The sequence below is a fragment of the Aquarana catesbeiana genome, linkage group LG08, assembly GCF_042186555.1.
Source record: "Aquarana catesbeiana isolate 2022-GZ linkage group LG08, ASM4218655v1, whole genome shotgun sequence".
NCBI classification, from domain to species: Eukaryota; Metazoa; Chordata; class Amphibia; order Anura; family Ranidae; genus Aquarana; species Aquarana catesbeiana.
Genome location: NC_133331.1, coordinates 12,722,277 through 12,743,349, shown reverse-complemented (window position 1 = coordinate 12,743,349; position 21,073 = coordinate 12,722,277). Strand labels below are relative to the sequence as shown.

The 21,073-nt window shown below is 50.0% G+C and overlaps 1 protein-coding gene across 7 annotated transcripts in view; it reads right to left on the bottom strand.

Moving 5' to 3' along the window:
• ZFYVE27 (zinc finger FYVE-type containing 27) overlaps nt 1–20,416 on the bottom strand; it is a 124,384-nt gene extending 103,968 nt beyond the window's left edge. Inside the window, exons 1-4 of one of the 7 annotated variants that reach the window (XM_073595534.1) lie at nt 20,335–20,416; nt 10,679–10,885; nt 7,150–7,220; nt 2,009–2,195 (exon numbers count right to left, since the gene is read on the bottom strand). In XM_073595534.1, the coding sequence (XP_073451635.1) occupies nt 2,009–2,195; nt 7,150–7,220; nt 10,679–10,884 (464 nt within the window). In that variant the 5' untranslated portion in view covers nt 10,885; nt 20,335–20,416. Of the gene's footprint in view, nt 1–2,008; nt 2,196–7,149; nt 7,221–10,678; nt 10,886–10,962; nt 11,195–20,334 lie in introns of those variants that run through there. The other 6 variants (XM_073595528.1, XM_073595531.1, XM_073595532.1 and 3 more) reach the window with 6 other exon arrangements.
• Nucleotides 20,417–21,073: the final 657 nt, after the last annotated feature.

Sequence of the window (21,073 nt, the reverse complement as noted above, 5' to 3'; positions counted from 1 at the left end):
TAGATTCAGGCTTTATGCAGACTTGTACCACTAGAGGGAGTGCTGGAAGTCCTACAGGGGAAGAGTTAATGAGCCCAACTGAAGTAAGTGGGCTCATTAAGACCTCTACAAAAAAAACCCAGCATGCTTAGGGAGATGCTCCACCCTGGAACCAGTTCTGTGTTTGTGTAGACTGGGGAGTGTGACATCTGTTATGTGCAGCGAGTCAACGCCTCACAGTTGGTGGAGAATGCGGGCAGTTTTTTTCTTTTAAGGCCAGCATGGAGGATACTGAGACAGCTGACTCTAGCAAATGCAAATCAGCAGCAGGCAAATGCGGCTTTGCAAAAGAGCCTTGCAGCCCAACAGCAAGCTCACCAGCAGAGTCCGGGAAGCTCAGCGACAAGCCCAGCAGCAATCTGAGGCCCGCTTCATAGACCTGTTACAGAAGCAAGAGCAGAGTCTCCAACAACAAATGGAGACATCTCTATATATATAGTATACAATTGCGATACAAGTCATATTGTAACTGAATGTTATTAAAAATTCCCTTTCCTTTTTCAATCTGCAGCCGCTGCAATTTTCTGTAAGATGCAATATGGCCACCCGGAGGCGCTCTGTACACAGAATGTGTACAGGACACACCCCCCCCCCAGGAATTTCATTTCCTGCTTGTGCGATTGGCTCACTGATTTTCCCAGAAGTCTGCACTAAGATACAAGTCAGATTTTAGGCATCCCCTGCAACAAAACGGCAAGGTATTCCCAATAGGTAGTCAGGTCTAAAGGGATGCAGATGGACACAGAGAAACAAACAGTTATTTCTTCAGGATAACAAAAAGGTAGGAATCTTCAAAGTTTGTTATAATCCCTGCAATGTACATAGAGGGGAGGGGTTATATTTTTTTTTTTCTCAACAAAAGTGGAGTTACTCCTTCAATATCGCTACTCTTTATAGTTTAACCGCTTGTCGACAACCCGCCGCAGTTATACCGGTACGCAATTGGTGCACTAGCTTCTGTGGGCACGCACGCTGATTGGCCAGAGAGGGAGCCAATCAGCGTGTTCGGCAGACTCAATGTACACCGGCCTCCCGCGATCGTTCCCCGCAAAGACAGAACGGGGATCTCTTCCCAAGGAAACAAGGCAGATCTCCATTCTGTTAGGGGATGACATTGAGATCTTGTCTTTCTGCTGTGCAGGAAGAGGGATCTTCGTGTTGTCCCAGGCAGCCCATCCCCGCCCCATACAGTTAGAACACACCCAGGGAACACATTTAACCCTTTGATCGCCCCTGATGTTAACCCCTTCCCTGCCAGGGTCATTAGTACAATGTCTGTGCATATTTTTAGTAATGATCACTGTAATAATGTCACTGGTTCCCAAAAAAAAAAAAAAGTGTAAAAAAAAAAAAGTCAGTTAGGTGTCCGATCTGTCCGCCGCAATGTTGCAGTTCCGCAAAAAAAAAAAAAAAAAAAAAAAAACCACACGCTGATCGCCACCATTACTAGTAAAAAATAAATAATAAAAATGCCATAAATCTATCCCCTATTTTGTAGACGATATAACTTTTGCGCAAGCCAATCAATATACGCTTATTTTTTATTATTTTTTTACCAAAACCATGTAGATTAATAATATATTGGCCTAAACTGATAATATGTCTTATAGCAGAAAGTAAAATATCTTTTTTTTTTCAAAATTTTTTTTACAGCGCAAAAAATAAAAAACCGCAGAAGGTGATCAAATAGCACCAAAAAAAAAAAAAAAAAAAACTATATGTGGGGGAAAAAAAAAAGGACATCAATTTTATTTGGGTACAGCGTCGCACCACCGCGCGATTGTCAGTTACAGCCGTATCGCAAAAAAGTGGCCTGGTCAGCAAGAGGGGGCAAAACCTTCCGGGGGGCTGAAGTGGTTGAAGGAGAACATGGCCCCATATGACGTTGGCTGCTTCTAAGTGGCGCCCCGTGCGTCGGGAGGTCTGGTTATCGAAGCTCCGCCTGTCAAAGCGATTGGGAAATACTCACAAACTCTTAAACTCTGCCACGGCCTCCTGCCGAGTGAGCTTCACCTTCTGCAGATCCTCGCGGCGCACGCAGTAATGTTTCCTCCGGGCCAGGTCCGCCTCAGGGATGTGTTTGCGGGACGTCTCCTGCAGATATCCAATCAGAGCCGGGATGGAGACGAGGAGGGCTCCCACCGAGAACCAGGCCACTGCAAGAGGAACAATTATTATATGTTTAGGAGCAAGAAGAGGCCGAGCCGTCAGTAATAAAGAGGATTTGACCTCTAACACTCATTCTTCCTAAAATATACCAGAAATGCTATATTTAAATAATATAAATAAATTATATAAATATAATAAATGCTATGATTGGTTCAAGGCAAAACTCTGGACTGATAGAGGGGAAAAAACAGTTTTATATGAATTAATAGGGATGCACCGATATCAATATTGGTGCCCATACCAAGCATTTGCGCGAGTAGCAAATGCTATCAATACGTCGCGGTGCGATTTGTGTCAATACAAAATAAATGGGTGCAAATCACACTGCGAAGAATCGCTTGCGATACCTGTCCGCACCCCATGCGATTTCCCCCAACGCTCCTGTATGTGTGTGTATAGAAAGGGAAAAGCGCCACCTAGTGGGCAAATTTATAAAAAAAAAAAAAAAAAATGTTAGAACTCAGTACATATCTAGCCAAATGCAAAAATCTTCATAGGTGTCCCGGTCCTGCCGATGATAGCAAATCACGGCCGCTGGAGGTGCTCACAGGGCTGGAGGAGATGTAGAGGTGGTCCCCCCCCCCCAAGCTAACATCACTTCCGCCTTATACCCACGGGGTCCCGCAACTTCTCCTCCAGCCCTGTGAATTGCTACATATGCTCCAACATGGAGGCTCTCGGACTGAAGTTAGAGACCCACACTACACATCCATTCTAGGTAGAGCCCCTGATCTCTTCTATGAATTGCTATACAGTATATGCTTCAACATGGAGGCTCTTAGACCAGAGTTAGGGCCAGACTACACATCTATTATGAGTGGAGTCCTCCAATCTATTCTATGTATCTTTTTATATGCTCCAACACGCAGACCCTCATAGACCAGTGTTAGGGGCAACACTATAAAGCTTTTATAGGTAGAGCCCCTGATCTCTTCTATGTATTGCTATATATGCTCCAACATGGAGGCTCTCAGACTGAAGTAAGAGGCCCACACTACACATCCATTCTAGGTGGAGCCCCTGATCTCTTCTATGAATTGCTATACAGTATATGCTCCAACATGGAGGCTCTTAGACCAGAGTTAGGGCCAGACTACACATCTATTATGAGTGGAGTCCTCCAATCTCTTCTCTCTTCTATGTATCTTTGTATATGCTCCAACACGTAGACCCTCATAGACCAGTGTTAGGGGCAACACTATAAAGCTTTTATAGGTAGAGCCCCTGATCTCTTCTATGAATTGCTATATATGCTCCAACATGGAGGCTCTCATAGACCAGAGTTAGGGGCCCACACTACACATCCATTCTAGGTGGAGCCCCTGATCTCTTCTATGAATTGCTATACAGTATATGCTCCAACATGGAGGCTCTTAGACCAGAGTTAGGGCCAGACTACACATCTATTATGAGTGGAGTCCTCCAATCTCTTCTATGTATCTTTGTATTTGCTCCAACACGGAGGCTCTCATAGACCAGAGTTAGGGGCCACACTTCACATCTATTATAGGTGTGTAATAGACAGGACAAATGAGGGGGGCGCGGATATCCATTTCTAGCCCCTATAGAGGAGTCAAGGATCAGCTTCACTCACACCAATCTCCAACATGCACCTCCCACTGCCTAAGGCACACTTTATTGGGAAGCACATTGGCTTAGTGGTTAGCACATCTGCCTTGCAGCACTGGGGTCTTCAAATTGAATCCATACCAGGACACTACCTGCGTGGAGTTTGCATACTGGCTCAAGCTGTATAAACTCAAAAAAAAATAAGGAGCACGGCTTTATTATTTTTTAAAGTGTAGCTCTAGGCATAACTACAGAAAGTGTTAGACCCTCTGTCATTGCACGTTCCATGTCAGGTTGATGTTGCGTGCACTGGACATAAAAGAGAATTGGATACATTGCAAACAAGAAGTCGCCACATTTTCATTCATCAGGGTTTTCACATACACACTCCAACCGCCCGCCCCCCCCCCCCCCCCCCTTCATCAGTCACATAACTCTGCAGTAATCCAGGCACATTGCTGGCAGCATTCTCTTCCTAATCTCTGTACACAACAGGCAAAGCAAACAATCCACACCCCATTCTATGAGCCCAGAACAAAGAATCCTTTACTGTTCTAGGAGGTGGGGGGGTGGGGAGGTGGGGGGGTGGGGGGGTGGGCACAAACCCGGAAAGATTACCAAAAAATAAATCCTTAAAGGGAACCACTCGAGAGGCGCACGGAAGACCCCATTGCTGCTGGAAATGCGGATTGTCTGGCTGTCATTTGGACTCTGTGGCTTTGATACTTTGCTAAAGGCAAACAGACTGTGCGCCCTCTGCACAAGTGCAGTTGCTCCAGAGCTTAGTAAATTAGGTGAAGCTTCACTTTGCAAACAATACCCAAATTGCATGCAGGGAAAATTTAAAAAAAAACAACATATAGTTTGCACATGATTGGATGATGGAACTTAGCAGAGCTTCTGCTCATTTACTAAGCTTTGTTGGCAAATGCACTTGCAAAGTGCCAAAGTCTATTTGCCTTTAGTCGGTGCTTTTTTTTTCTCTCAGAGAATAGGTGCAGAAACTCTCCCCTTCTAAGTCACTTTGTGTCACTGCCTCCCTACCCACCCCCGAGCACTGACCCTTGGTTCCGCCCCCTACCCACCTCCGAGCACCGACCCTTGGTCCCGCCTCTACCCACCTCTGAGCACTGTCCCTTGGTTCCGCCCCCCTACCCACCTCTGAGCACTGACCCTTGGTTCCGCCCCCTACCCACCCCTGAGCACTGACCCTTGGTTCCGCCCCCTACCCACCCCCGAGCACTGACCCTTGGTTCCGCCCCCTATCCACCCCCCAAGCACTGACCCTTGGTTCCGCCCCCTACCCACCCCCCAAGCACTGACCCTTGGTCCCGCCCCCTACCCACCCCCCAAGCACTGACCCTTGGTCCCGCCCCCTACCCACCTCCGAGCACCGACCCTTGGTCCCGCCTCTACCCACCTCTGAGCACTGTCCCTTGGTTCCGCCCCCCTACCCACCTCTGAGCACTGACCCTTGGTTCCGCCCCCTACCCACCTCTGAGCACTGACCCTTGGTTCCGCCCCCAACCCACCCCCGAGCACTGACCCTTGGTTCCGCCCCCTATCCACCCCCCAAGCACTGACCCTTGGTTCCGCCCCCTACCCACCCCCCAAGCACTGACCCTTGGTTCCGCCCCCTACCCACCCCCCAAGCACTGACCCTTGGTTTCGCCCCCTAACCAGCTTCCAGCACGGCCACTTTTAGAGAATATAGCGCCAAGTAGCATTTTGTAGTGCCAAGTATGGAATATGTTGATAACAAGAAAAGCAATAAAATAGATCCCCCTTAGCCAGCAGCAATAGACCCCCCCCTTCCCTAAGCAACAATAGACCCCCAGCAGCAACAACAGATCTCCAAGCAGCCAACATCAATAGACTCTCCAGCAACCAGCAGCAGTAGACATCTCCTTAAACAGTGCATCCCTCCCAGCAACAATTGACCCCCAGTAACAATAGATCTCCCAGCAGCAACAATAGATCCCCCAGCAGCCAGCATCAGTAGACCCTACATCGCACCCCAGCACTCCTTGCCATTGCATACATTTAAGGCTGGAGGTGGCGGAACTGCACAAAAGTGTTCCGTGCATCCGCATACATTCCCATCCTTGACTACTGGGGTGCAGCGATTGCACAGACACAGCCGGCGTTCCTAATTTGACAGCCATGGGGGTGCAGGTGTCCCAGAATGCAGACAGTAAGTGTTTGGGGATGCGCACATGCACAGGCGCCGGCTGTTACGCTTGGGACCGGTGGCCATGCCCATGCAGCCGCTGCATCCCAATAGACATGAATGGGACTGTCTGCACACAGAGGCACGGAAAGACGGCCCTTCCCACAGGTGTACGCGGGTTTAGGTAACACAAATTCACACACTGCAGGAAAGCCACGTCTAGCCATACAGCTATCCATGCCACACCTCTGAAAAGCAATTTGTGGTGGACATTGCCTCCTCAATGCCCGTTTTAACCTTGCTGTGGTGAGGTCACAAAGCGTGCCCAATGTGCCCCGCAGGAGGCGTGAAAGGGGGCGGGGTGCTGGGAAGACATCTATTGACGCCCTCCCAGAACTGGACGATCGCGCTGTAGGCAAGTGGTTAAAGGGTATCTCCACTTTTGTGGGGGAAAGACCATTAGAAAATTAAAAAACAAAATAATCTAGCGTATACAAATCGCTACACAAGTCATTATGACTGAACCTGTATTAAAAATACAATGTGGCAACCTGGAGGCGTTCTGTACAGTACATAGATGGTACAGTATACAGAACGCCCCCCCCCCCCAGGAATGTCCTTTCCTGCTTGTGTGATTGGCTCACTGATTTTCCCAGAAGTCTGCACTAAGATACAAGTCAGATTGTGGGCATCCCCTGCAACACAAATGTAATTTTTGTGTGAGATACTCTCAAAAGGGAAATCAGGTTCTACAGGGATGCAGACACTGCCACTTTCCTCATTAGAGCCCTGTAGGTGCAGCAGCTGATTGAGAATTATAAAGGCACTCCCATGCACATTCGCTTTGCACATGGACACAGAGAAACAAACAGCTATTTGTTCAGAACACCAAAAGGTAGGAATCTGCAAAAAAGTTTATTAAAATACCTGCAATGTACACAGATCACACAGGGGAGGGTTTTTTGCTCAAAAAAGTGGAGCTACCCAAAAAAAAAAAACAAAAATAAACAAAAAAAAGGATATAAAATTTGTTTCATTAGTTGGTCAATGATTGTATGACAAAGGAATTGTCGGTCAAACTATCACAGCACTGAGACTGAAGAGTGGCCTGGGCAGGATATTACCGGCTGGTACAGACGGGGTTAATGTCAATATTTTGAGCACAATTTCATTTTGATATACAAAACAGGAAATCAGCTTACCTTCATTAAAAGTCAGCAGCAGAACATTGATCGTGAGGAATGTAAGCAGAGATAGAACCGGGGTCTGCCACCTGTTCATAGAAAAATACACAGATTTCTATCAAAATAAGAGGAAAAAAAACTGCAAAGTCAGGAAAACAGCCAATGAGATTTCAAAGGATACTTTTCTTTATTGCTCCAAAGTGTCATTATTGTAGAATGCATGGGATACAATGTCACTTTATACATGTGACCTCACTGGACCCCTCCCCCCCTTTCCCACCGACTGCTGTATGTCGGGAATGTTCTTTCACCAAAGCAACAATATTTTGTTGTAGCTGTGGTTATAATCATTAAGAATAATAATATTAATAAATAAATGTTGCTCGGGATAATGATGTTATGATGAAGAAGAAAGGAGGGAGGAGGAGGGAGAAGAAGAAATGAGAAAGGAGGGAGGAGGAAGGATAGAGGAGAGAGAAAAGAAAGGTAAAAAAGAGAAAAGGAGGAGAAACAAGGAGGGGGAGGAGAAACGAGGAGAAAATATGAGAAAGGACAAAGAAGAAGGGAGAAGAAAGGAAGAGGAGAAAGGAGGAGAAGTAAGGTAAAGGAGAAGGGAGGAGGAGAAGGAAGGTAAAGAAGAAAAAGGAAGATAAAGGAGAAAAAGGAAGGTAAAGGAGAAAGGAGGAGAAGAAGGAAGGTAAAGGAGAAAAGGGAAGATAAAGGAGAAAAAGGAAGGTAAAGGAGAAAAAGGAAGGTAAAGGAGAAAAAGGAAGGTAAAGGAGAAAGGAGGAGAAGAAGGAAGGTAAAGGAGAAAAGGGAAGATAAAGGAGAAAAAGGAAGGTAAAGGAGAAAAAGGAAGGTAAAGGAGAAAAAGGAAGGTAAAGGAGAAAGGAGGAGAAGAAGGAAGGTAAAGGAGAAAAGTGAAGATAAAAGGAGAAAAGAGGAGAAAAAGGAAGGTAAAGGAGGAAAAGGAAGATAAAGGAGAAAAAAGAAGATAAAGGAGAAAGGAGGAGAAAAAGGAAGGTAAAGGAGGAAAAGGAAGGTAAAGGAGGAAAGGAGGAGGAGGAGGAGGGGGAGGAGGAGGAGTAAGGTAAAGGAGAAAAGAGGGGGAGGAATGTAAAAGGAGAAAGGAGAAGGAGGAAAAAGGAGAAGGGAAGAAAAGAGACAGCAGAAAGGAGGAGAAAGGACAAAGAAGAAAGGAGATAGAAGGAAGGATAAAGGAGGGGGGAGGAGAAGAGAGAAAGCAGAAAGGACAAAGAAGAAAGGAAAAGAAAGGAAAAGGAAGGATAAAGGAGGAGGGAGGAGAAGAGAGAATGCAAAAAAGGAGAAAGGAGGAGAAAGGTGGAGAGAGAAAGGAGGAGGGAGGAAAAAGGGAGAAAGGAGAAAGAAGGAAAAGAAAAGTGAAGGAAAAATAAGATCATTATCCTCATCACCATTTCTAATAACAATACATAATAAACTTATTATAAATTATTACTATTTATTAGATTTATTATTATTATTTATAATTCTATCTATACCTTTGTCGTTCAACCTCTTAGCTGCCACGTAACATAATGCACGCAGCAGCAAAGGGGATGGACTATAAATGCCCACATGCCTCACATATGTTCTCATCGCCGATCAAAGTTTCTGGAAACACACTCCAGGTGACCGAGCTATCATAGACAGCTCTCGGGTCTCTTATTATGACTGAGGGCCAGAGAGATGGACTTCCCCCCAATCATGTCACTAGGGCTGGGTGGGAAGGAGTTAAAATAGGCTGTAAGTCTATTAGAATAATGGAAAGTAAAGCCGACTTTAAAGTTGATATTTATCTATCTGATCACAAGGATCATCCCGCCAGGAAATCCCGGATCTTCTCAATTTATTAAAATTCGCTTCTATTCACCTGAATACCCCCCATACACCACACTGCATTGATCCTCTATTACCCTCTCACTGTTACCCCTATATTATCCCACAATTACCCCTCTATTACTCCACAATTACTCCTCACTGTTACTCCTCTATTACCCCACAATTACTCCTTAGTGTTACCCCTCTATTACCCTACAATTACTCCTCACTGTTACCCCTCTATTACCCTACAATTACTCCTCACTGTTACCCCTCTATTACCCCACAATTACTCCTCACTGTTACCCCTCTATTACCCCACAATTACTCCTCACTGTTACCCCTCTATTACCCCACAATTACTCCTCACTGTTACCCCTCTATTACCCCACAATTACTCCTTAGTGTTACCCCTCTATTACCCTACAATTACTCCTCACTGTTACCCCTCTATTACCCTACAATTACTCCTCACTGTTACCCCTCTATTACCCCACAATTACTCCTCACTGTTACCCCTCTATTACCCCACAATTACTCCTCACTGTTACCCCTCTATTACTCCTCACTGTTACCCCTCTATTACCCCACAATTACTCCTCACTGTTACTCCTCTATTACCCTACAATTACTCCTCACTGTTACCCCTCTATTACCCCACAATTACTCCTCACTGTTACCCCTCTATTACCCCACAATTACTCCTCACTGTTGTCCCTCTATTACCCCACAATTACTCCTCACTGTTGTCCCTCTATTACCCCACAATTACTCCTCACTGTTGTCCCTCTATTACCCCACAATTACTCCTCACTGTTACCCCTCTATTACCCCACAATTACTCCTCACTGTTGTCCCTCTATTACCCCACAATTACTCCTCTATTACCCCACAATTACTCCTCACTGTTGTCCCTCTATTACCCCACAATTACTCCTCTATTACCCCACAATTACTCCTCACTGTTGTCCCTCTATTACCCCACAATAGTTACCTATCCTATTCCTTACTGTTATCCCTCAATTACTCCTCACTGTTACCCCTCTATTATCCCACAATAGTTACCCATCCTATTCCTCACTGTTGCCCCTCTCACTGTTATCCCTCAATTACTCCTCACTGTTGCCCTTTTCTGGAGGAGGAAAGCATGGGGGGGAGGACACTTCCATCTGACAGTCGGCTTGTAAAGTTCGGATCAGTGAAAGGGATACAAAGTGGACCGAGCCTTTAAATCCAACAAACGCTGTAATAACAAAAAAGTGAAACCCCACAGTGTATAATAAAAGAAGACAAACTTCCTTGTTGTGTCTCCTGAGAAGAAGTGAAAGAGAATCTCCCCAATGGGACAGCTTAGAAAATAAATCCATAAATAAAGAGGCTGTAACCATTCCACGCTCTATCAAAAACTGTGGCTCAACCACCTGCTCTTGCCCCCCCGTGGCCACACATCAGGTAGGCTTTAGAAATCCCCTCTCATCAGTAAATGATTGTAGAAGCTCCAGAAGGAAACAGGTGTAAGTGATCTCATGTAGCACACAGTACAGAGTGCGGAAAATGTACTGTATATAGTGCAGAGCCAACCCTGGGGACAAAACACAGTGGGGGGGGGGGGGGGGGGTTAGGATAATTAATAACCATTTCTGCTGTCTGCAGTATTACCGGGAACATCTTGCTGAGAACAAGGTAACCCCAGTGCGGGGCTCATTACCTGAGCAGGTAGCGAATGACGTCCCAGGCGTCCCGTAGCGGCTCCACGTACAGTTCGATCCTCTTGTAGGCGACCACCAGGTTGAACAAATCGAAGGCTTGGGTCTTGCCGGTACCTTGAGGGGATTCGGGGCGAGAGTCGCTCATGGTGGGGCTGCTGTCGGACCAGCCGGTGCCACCGGCGGCATCTTTCTCGGAGGCGTGCATGCTGCGGGGGGGAGAAGAGAGAAGATCTGATGATACAGAAGAGCGATCTGGACAACCACCTTCCAACCAACCACACACCGCAAATCCATCGCAATCTCTCTATCCACTCTAAACCTCTTTCTGGATAAGCGTCTCATGAGCTTCCACAGCATGGTCCCGGGGCAGCGAGGACGGCGAATATCGCCGCCAGGAACGCAGGAAAGTCCTAATCCGGAGCCGACAGCAGAGAAGGCTCAAAGGTCAGACGAGGAGTGACAGGAGCGTGTAGGTGCAGAAGATAAACAGGTTGTGCCTGCGAGCTATGGATGGGGCGGACCTGATTGTCTTCTGTATGTGACGGGACCCACCGCCCATCCCATGAAAGGCTGACAGCTGTCACCATACCGAACACTCTCTATACACACCTCCATGTACAACTAGGGGGTACCACAGGAGGGGGCAACGTACAGGGGTAACAAAGGGGCAACATACAGGGGCATCAGAGAGGGGGGGCAACAGAGAGGGGGTAATTTACAGGGGCAACAGAGAGGGGGGGCACCGTACAGGGGCAACAGAGAGGGGGGGCACCGTACAGGGGCAACAGAGAGGGGGGGCATCGTACAGGGGCAACAAAGAGGGGGGGCAACCTACAGGGGCAACAGAGAGGGGGGGCAACCTACAGAGGCAACAGAGAGGGGGGGCAACCTACAGAGGCAACAGAGAGGGGGGGCAACCTACAGAGGCAACAGAGAGGGGGGGCAACCTACAGAGGCAACAGAGAGGGGGGGCAACCTACAGAGGCAACAGAGAGGGGGGGCAACCTACAGAGGCAACAGAGAGGGGGGGCAACCTACAGAGGCAACAGAGAGGGGGGGCAACCTACAGAGGCAACAGAGAGGGGGGGCAACCTACAGAGGCAACAGAGAGGGGGGGCAACCTACAGAGGCAACAGAGAGGGGGGGCAACCTACAGAGGCAACAGAGAGGGGGGGCAACCTACAGAGGCAACAGAGAGGGGGGGCAACCTACAGAGGCAACAGAGAGGGGGGGCAACCTACAGAGGCAACAGAGAGGGGGGGCAACCTACAGAGGCAACAGAGAGGGGGGGCAACCTACAGAGGCAACAGAGAGGGGGGGCAACCTACAGAGGCAACAGAGAGGGGGGGCAACCTACAGAGGCAACAGAGAGGGGGGGCAACCTACAGAGGCAACAGAGAGGGGGGGGCAACCTACAGAGGCAACGGAGAGGGGGGGCAACCTACAGAGGCAACGGAGAGGGGGGGCAACCTACAGAGGCAACAGAGAGGGGGGCAACCTACAGGGACAACAGAGAGGGGGGCAACCTACAGGGACAACAGAGAGGGGGGCAACCTACAGGGACAACAGAGAGGGGGGCAACCTACAGGGACAACAGAGAGGTGGGGCAACCTACAGAGGCAACAGAGGGGGGCATTGTACAGGGGCAACAGAGAGGGGGGCATCGTACAGGTGCAGAGAGAGGGGGGCATTGTACAGGTGCAACAGAGAGAGAGAGCATCGTACAGGGGCAACAGAGAGAGGGGGGCATCGTACAGGGGCAACAGAGAGAGGGGGGCATCGTACAGGGGCAACAGAGAGAGGGGGGCATCGTACAGGGGCAACAGAGAGAGGGGGGCATCGTACAGGGGGCAACAAATTATAGGGGCAACAGAGAGGGGTGCAACTTACAGAGGCAAAGAGGGGGGAAAAGAGGGGGGCAACAGAGAGGGGTGCAACTTACAGGGGGCAACAGAGACAGCGGCAACAGATAGGGGAAACATATACAACAGAATGGCAATGGGCAGGGGTAACATATACAAGTAACAGGAGGGGCAACAGAGAGGGCAAGGGGGTGGGGTAACACATAGGGGCAACAGAGAGGGGGCAAAAGATACAGGCAACAGAGAAGAGTAACATGTAACAGGTAACTGAGGGGCAACAATGAGAGTGGCAACATACAGGGGCAACAGCGAGAGGGGTAACAGAGCAGCAATCGATACAAATAAGAGGGGCAACAGAGAGGGGGGCAGCGACAGAGAGGGGTAACATATACATGTAACAGAGGAACAAAAAAGAAAGTGGGGGTGGGGGCAACAGATATAGGCATTAGAGGGGAAGGCAACAGAGTAGTAAGATATACAGGTAACAGAGGGGCAATGAAGGGGGGCAACAGAGGGGAGCTCAACAGAGAGGAGTAACATACAGGGACAACATATTGGGGGCAGAGAGGGGGTAACAGACAGGTAACAGAGGTGCAACAGAGAGAGGGGGTATGGGGGGGAAACAAATACAGGCAACAGAGAAGGGTAACATATCCAGGTAACAGGAGCACAGCGAAGGGGGCACGCGGCGTATGGAGCGCAGCGAAGGGGGCACGCGGCGTATGGAGCGCAGCGAAGGGGGCACGCGGCATATGGAGCGCAGCGAAGGGGGCACGCGGCATATGGAGCGCAGCGAAGGGGGCACGCGGCCTATTGGAGCGCAGCGAAGGGGGCACGCGGCCTATTGGAGCGCAGCGAAGGGGGCACGCGGCCTATTGGAGCGCAGCGAACGGGGCACGCGGCCTATTGGAGCGCAGCGAACGGGGCACGCGGCCTATTGGAGCGCAGCGAACGGGGCACGCGGCCTATTGGAGCGCAGCGAACGGGGCACGCGGCCTATTGGAGCGCAGCGAACGGGGCACGCGGCCTATTGGAGCGCAGCGAACGGGGCACGCGGCCTATTGGAGCGCAGCGAACGGGGCACGCGGCCTATTGGAGCGCAGCGAACGGGGCACGCGGCCTATTGGAGCGCAGCGAACGGGGCACGCGGCCTATTGGAGCGCAGCGAACGGGGCACGCGGCCTATTGGAGCGCAGCGAACGGGGCACGCGGCCTATTGGAGCGCAGCGAACGGGGCACGCGGCCTATTGGAGCGCAGCGAACGGGGCACGCGGCCTATTGGAGCGCAGCGAACGGGGCACGCGGCCTATTGGAGCGCAGCGAACGGGGCACGCGGCCTATTGGAGCGCAGCGAACGGGGCACGCGGCCTATTGGAGAGCAGCGAACGGGGCACGCGGCCTATTGGAGCGCAGCGAACGGGGCACGCGGCCTATTGGAGCGCAGCGAACGGGGCACGCGGCGTATGCAGCGCAGCGAACGGGGCACGCGGCGTATGGAGCGCAGCGAACGGGGCACGCGGCGTATGGAGCGCAGCGAACGGGGCACGCGGCGTATGGAGCGCAGCGAACGGGGCACGCGGCGTATGGAGCACAGCGAACGGGGCACGCGGCCTATTGGAGCACAGCGAACGGGGCACGCGGCCTATTGGAGCGCAGCGAACGGGGCACGCGGCCTATTGGAGCGCAGCGAACGGGGCACGCGGCCTATTGGAGCGCAGCGAACGGGGCACGCGGCCTATTGGAGCGCAGCGAACGGGGCACGCGGCCTATTGGAGCGCAGCGAACGGGGCACGCGGCCTATTGGAGCGCAGCGAACGGGGCACGCGGCCTATTGGAGCGCAGCGAACGGGGCACGCGGCCTATTGGAGCGCAGCGAACGGGGCACGCGGCCTATTGGAGCGCAGCGAACGGGGCACGCGGCCTATTGGAGCGCAGCGAACGGGGCACGCGGCCTATTGGAGCGCAGCGAACGGGGCACGCGGCCTATTGGAGCGCAGCGAACGGGGCACGCGGCCTATTGGAGCGCAGCGAACGGGGCACGCGGCCTATTGGAGAGCAGCGAACGGGGCACGCGGCCTATTGGAGCGCAGCGAACGGGGCACGCGGCCTATTGGAGCGCAGCGAACGGGGCACGCGGCCTATTGGAGCGCAGCGAACGGGGCACGCGGCCTATTGGAGAGCAGCGAACGGGGCACGCGGCCTATTGGAGCGCAGCGAACGGGGCACGCGGCCTATTGGAGCGCAGCGAACGGGGCACGCGGCCTATTGGAGCGCAGCGAACGGGGCACGCGGCCTATTGGAGCGCAGCGAACGGGGCACGCGGCCTATTGGAGAGCAGCGAACGGGGCACGCGGCCTATTGGAGCGCAGCGAACGGGGCACGCGGCCTATTGGAGCGCAGCGAACGGGGCACGCGGCGTATGCAGCGCAGCGAACGGGGCACGCGGCGTATGCAGCGCAGCGAACGGGGCACGCGGCGTATGGAGCGCAGCGAACGGGGCACGCGGCGTATGGAGCGCAGCGAACGGGGCACGCGGCGTATGGAGCGCAGCGAACGGGGCACGCGGCGTATGGAGCGCAGCGAACGGGGCACGCGGCCTATTGGAGCGCAGCGAACGGGGCACGCGGCCTATTGGAGCACAGCGAACGGGGCACGCGGCCTATTGGAGCACAGCGAACGGGGCACGCGGCCTATTGGAGCACAGCGAACGGGGCACGCGGCCTATTGGAGCACAGCGAACGGGGCACGCGGCCTATTGGAGCACAGCGAACGGGGCACGCGGCCTATTGGAGCACAGCGAACGGGGCACGCGGCCTATTGGAGCACAGCGAACGGGGCACGCGGCCTATTGGAGCACAGCGAACGGGGCACGCGGCCTATTGGAACACAGCGAACGGGGCACGCGGCCTATTGGAGCACAGCGAACGGGGCACGCGGCCTATTGGAACACAGCGAACGGGGCACGCGGCCTATTGGAACACAGCGAACGGGGCACGCGGCCTATTGGAACACAGCGAACGGGGCACGCGGCCTATTGGAGCACAGCGAACGGGGCACGCGGCGTATGGAGCACAGCGAATGGGGCACACGGCGTATGGACTACAGCAAATGAGGCACACGGCGTATGGACTACAGCAAATGAGGCACACGGCGTATGGACTACAGCAAATGAGGCACACGGCGTATGGACTACAGCAAATGAGGCACACGGCGTATGGAGCACAGCGAACGGGGCACACGGCGTATGGAGCACGGTCTATGGGTGGCACATGGCTTATGGGGCCTGGTGTAGCCGCCCATTCTGGGACCCCAACATTTTAAAAGGGAAAATCTCGGGAACGTCCTCAGGATCTCTGTCCCCATTCTATCCTATGATTTCGGTACCACTACAAAGAACCCATGAGTAGCGAGTAGCGCTCCTGCCATTCTTTGTACAGTATGTATGGAATGCGGTAGTACCGGACAGACAATGGACATAATCATCATCCTCCTCTCAGGGCACCAGTCAGACCAGCCTGTCGCTGAACTGGGAATAGTAAACAGCCCTCTCCTCATATACACAAGGACGGTTGAACAGCTCCATAGAATGGTGCGATCCGCTCTCCTCCTGTGTGTACAGAAGGTGTGATCACATGCTTCATCCCGTCTCACCTGACAGACGCTCTGACCTTGTCGCGTGCCAAGACAGCTGACCCCGAACATACAACACATCCGTGTGCACTAACCCTTTCCCTGCTGGAGGCGTTTTAGCATTTCTTACACACTTTTTAAAAAAAAAAAAATCCTTTTAGGCCTGAAGATTAGTTAAATTCCCCCCCCCCCCCCATACATGATATATTTTCTGAAAGCAGAGACCCTGGAGAATAAAATAGTGGTCGTTCCAATTTTTTACGTCACACGATATTAACACGACGAGTTATGAAATTCAGATTTTCAGTTATAAAAAAAATACGCTAAAAAGGTAAATTTTAGTGCACACACAATTGTATTACTGAACATAAAAAGATGAGGTTGCGCCGAGTAAATAGATTACTCCAACATTTCAAGCCTTAAAATTGGGAACCCAGAAAACAAACGCCAAACTTGGGTACCCAACATTTTCATTAAACCTTTCGCTGCCAGAGACGTTTTTTGAGTTTTTTGAACACATATTTGAAAAAAAAAAATCAGTTTAGTCCTGAAGATTGCAACCCCCCCAAAAAAAAAACATGACATTTTTTTTTTTTTTTTAAATAGACACCCTGAAGAATAAAATAGTTGTAGTTTCATTTTTTTTATATTTTATGATATTACTGCAAAGGTATAAAAAATGCAAAATTTCAGTAAAAAATACACTAAAAAGTTTATTTTAGGGCAAACAATTTATTGCCAATTTTTTGGGGGGAAAAAAATATAAAAAGATGAGATTCCTGCCGAGTAAACAGATACCCAACATGTCAAACCACTATAGTAAGATAAGGGTGGGAGTTTCTCTGTTCTGGGTGGACATCATAGGACGTTCCTCCTAGGATCGGGTCGCGCTGTGCCACCATCTCTCACAACGCTGTGTGCACCCGACACATACCAATCACAGCGGATCACATGAATAGAATCCATTCATTGTGTACCATTGTGATGAACTCTGTGGTCACAGTGATCACAAGGTACCAACAGGGCCAATCACAGTCCATCTGTACCATGTGATTAGCTGTGGCATAATGCACGCTGAAGGGATGGTAACACTGAGCTACTCTGGCGACGAAAAAAAATAAATAATAATAATATTAGAAATTTAAATAAAAAATGATTTTATTTTTTTAAGAACTGTCAACAGTCAGTGTCCCTGATAGGGGCGGCCCATCCATTAAGCCCACCCTCTGTATATAGAGGAGGACAAAGGGCCTCTGCTCTGTGTATAGAGAGGGTCTCTCCTCTGTGTATAGAGAGGGTCTCTCCTCTGTGTATAGAGAGGGTCTCTCCTCTGTGTATAGAGAGGGTCTCTCCTCTGTGTATAGAGAGGGTCTCTGCTCTGTGTATAGAGAGGGTCTCTCCTCTGTGTATAGAGAGGGTCTCTGCTCTGTGTATAGAGAGGGTCTCTGCTCTGTGTATAGAGAGGGTCCCTGCTCTGTGTATAGAGAGGGCCTCTCCTCTGTGTATAGAGAGGGCCTCTGCTCTGTGTATAGAGAGGGTCTCTCCTCTGTGTATAGAGAGGGTCTCTCCTCTGTATATAGAGAGGGTCTCTCCTCTGTGTATATAGAGAGGGTCTCTCCTCTGTGTATAGAGAGGGTCTCTCCTCTGTGTATAGAGAGGGTCTCTCCTCTGTGTATAGAGAGGGTCTCTCCTCTGTGTATAGAGAGGGTCTCTCCTCTGTGTATATAGAGGGTCTCTCCTCTGTGTATATAGAGGGTCTCTCCTCTGTGTATATAGAGAGGGTCTCTCCTCTGTGTATATAGAGAGGGTCTCTCCTCTGTGTATATAGAGAGGGTCTCTCCTCTGTGTATATAGAGAGGGTCTCTCCTCTGTGTATATAGAGAGGGTCTCTCCTCTGTGTATATAGAGAGGGTCTCTCCTCTGTGTATATAGAGAGGGTCTCTCCTCTGTGTATATAGAGAGGGTCTCTCCTCTGTGTATATAGAGAGGGTCTCTCCTCTGTGTATATAGAGAGGGTCTCTCCTCTGTGTATATAGAGAGGGTCTCTCCTCTGTGTATATAGAGAGGGTCTCTCCTCTGTGTATATAGAGAGGGTCTCTCCTCTGTGTATATAGAGAGGGTCTCTCCTCTGTGTATATAGAGAGGGTCTCTCCTCTGTGTATATAGAGAGGGTCTCTCCTCTGTGTATATAGAGAGGGTCTCTCCTCTGTGTATATAGAGAGGGTCTCTCCTCTGTGTATATAGAGAGGGTCTCTCCTCTGTGTATATAGAGAGGGTCTCTCCTCTGTGTATATAGAGAGGGTCTCTCCTCTGTGTATATAGAGAGGGTCTCTCCTCTGTGTATAGAGAGGGTCTCTGCTCTGTGTATAGAGAGGGTCTCTCCTCTGTGTATAGAGAGGGTCTCTCCTCTGTGTATAGAGAGGGTCTCTCCTCTGTGTATATAGAGAGGGTCTCTCCTCTGTGTATATAGAGAGGGTCTCTCCTCTGTGTATAGAGAGGGTCTCTCCTCTGTGTATAGAGAGGGTCTCTCCTCTGTGTATAGAGAGGGTCTCTCCTCTGTGTATAGAGAGGGTCTCTCCTCTGTGTATAGAGAGGGTCTCTGCTCTGTGTATATAGAGGGTCTCTGCTCTGTGTATAGAGAGGGTCTCTGCTCTGTGTATAGAGAGGGTCTCTGCTCTGTGTATATAGAGAGGGTCTCTCCTCTGTGTATATAGAGAGGGTCTCTCCTCTGTGTATATAGAGAGGGTCTCTCCTCTGTGTATATAGAGAGGGTCTCTCCTCTGTGTATATAGAGAGGGTCTCTCCTCTGTGTATATAGAGAGGGTCTCTCCTCTGTGTATAGAGAGGGTCTCTCCTCTGTGTATAGAGAGGGTCTCTCCTCTGTGTGTATAGAGAGGGTCTCTCCTCTGTGTGTATAGAGAGGGTCTCTCCTCTGTGTATAGAGAGGGTCTCTCCTCTGTGTATAGAGAGGGTCTCTCCTCTGTGTATAGAGAGGGTCTCTCCTCTGTGTATAGAGAGGGTCTCTCCTCTGTGTATAGAGAGGGTCTCTCCTCTGTGTATAGAGAGGGTCTCTCCTCTGTGTATAGAGAGGGTCTCTCCTCTGTGTATAGAGAGGGTCTCTCCTCTGTGTATAGAGAGGGTCTCTCCTCTGTGTATAGAGAGGGTCTCTGCTCTGTGTATAGAGAGGGTCTCTGCTCTGTGTATAGAGAGGGTCTCTCCTCTGTGTATAGAGAGGGTCTCTCCTCTGTGTATATAGAGAGGGTCTCTCCTCTGTGTATATAGAGAGGGTCTCTCCTCTGTGTATATAGAGAGGGTCTCTCCTCTGTGTATAGAGAGGGTCTCTCCTCTGTGTATAGAGAGGGTCTCTCCTCTGTGTGTATAGAGAGGGTCTCTCCTCTGTGTGTATAGAGAGGGTCTCTCCTCTGTGTATAGAGAGGGTCTCTCCTCTGTGTATAGAGAGGGTCTCTCCTCTGTGTATAGAGAGGGTCTCTCCTCTGTGTATAGAGAGGGTCTCTCCTCTGTGTATAGAGAGGGTCTCTGCTCTGTGTATATAGAGAGGGTCTCTCCTCTGTGTATATAGAGAGGGTCTCTCCTCTGTGTATAGAGAGGGTCTCTCCTCTGTGTATAGAGAGGGTCTCTCCTCTGTGTGTATAGAGAGGGTCTCTCCTCTGTGTGTATAGAGAGGGTCTCTCCTCTGTGTATAGAGAGGGTCTCTCCTCTGTGTATAGAGAGGGTCTCTCCTCTGTGTATAGAGAGGGTCTCTCCTCTGTGTATAGAGAGGGTCTCTCCTCTGTGTATAGAGAGGGTCTCTCCTCTGTGTATAGAGAGGGTCTCTGCTCTGTGTATAGAGAGGGTCTCTCCTCTGTGTATATAGAGGGTCTCTGCTCTGTGTATAGAGAGGGTCTCTCCTCTGTGTATAGAGAGGGTCTCTCCTCTGTGTATAGAGAGGGTCTCTCCTCTGTGTATAGAGAGGGTCTCTCCTCTGTGTATAGAGAGGGTCTCTGCTCTGTGTATAGAGAGGGTCTCTGCTCTGTGTATAGAGAGGGTCTCTGCTCTGTATATATAGGGGGTCTCTGCTCTGTATATATAGAGGGTCTCTGCTCTGTATATATAGGGGGTCTCTGCTCTGTATATGGAGGATGATATAAGAATGTTTCTCTCACCTTCTCACATTCTCTCCTCTCTCCAGTCACACCACTTCCTGTTTGGAGGAGTCATTCTGACGTCACCAGGAAGAACAAGCATGGGGGAGGAGTCTGCCGAGCTATCATTGGGAAATCCTCGGTGTGGGCGGGGTTATCTGTTCTGGCTTTAACCACATCAGTGCTGCTTTCCATTCCTGAGACTGAGCAACTGAGAGAAACAATGTTACATCCCAATCCCCCCTCCTCCTCCCCTCTCTCCCTCCCCCTCCGTGTGACCCCTTCACTGCTGTACTCCTTTCCCTGGATCTAAGAGTACAATGTAACATTGTATCCTATAATATAATGACAATGTAACATTGTATCGTATGATGTGTAACCCCTTCACTGCTGTACTCCATTTCTGGGATCATCGACTGGGAAACTTTCCATTACATTGTGCCCTATAATATAATATAATGCAATGTTACATTGTATCCTATACTATAATATTTAATGACAATGTTACATTGTGTCCCATGATGCCCCTCACTGGGGACCTGTCTTCTGTTTAACCCTTTCACTGCCATTTTCCATTCCTGGGACCACTGACATGATTAGAACAATGACAATGTTACATTGTGTCCTATAATATAATATAATGACAATGTTACATTGTGTTCTATGATAATCCTATTGGAGGAGCGATCCTTTGTGTCACTGTCCATTTTATTCCTTGGTTTTTGCACACATGTGAGCAGACATAATAATGGACGGTATG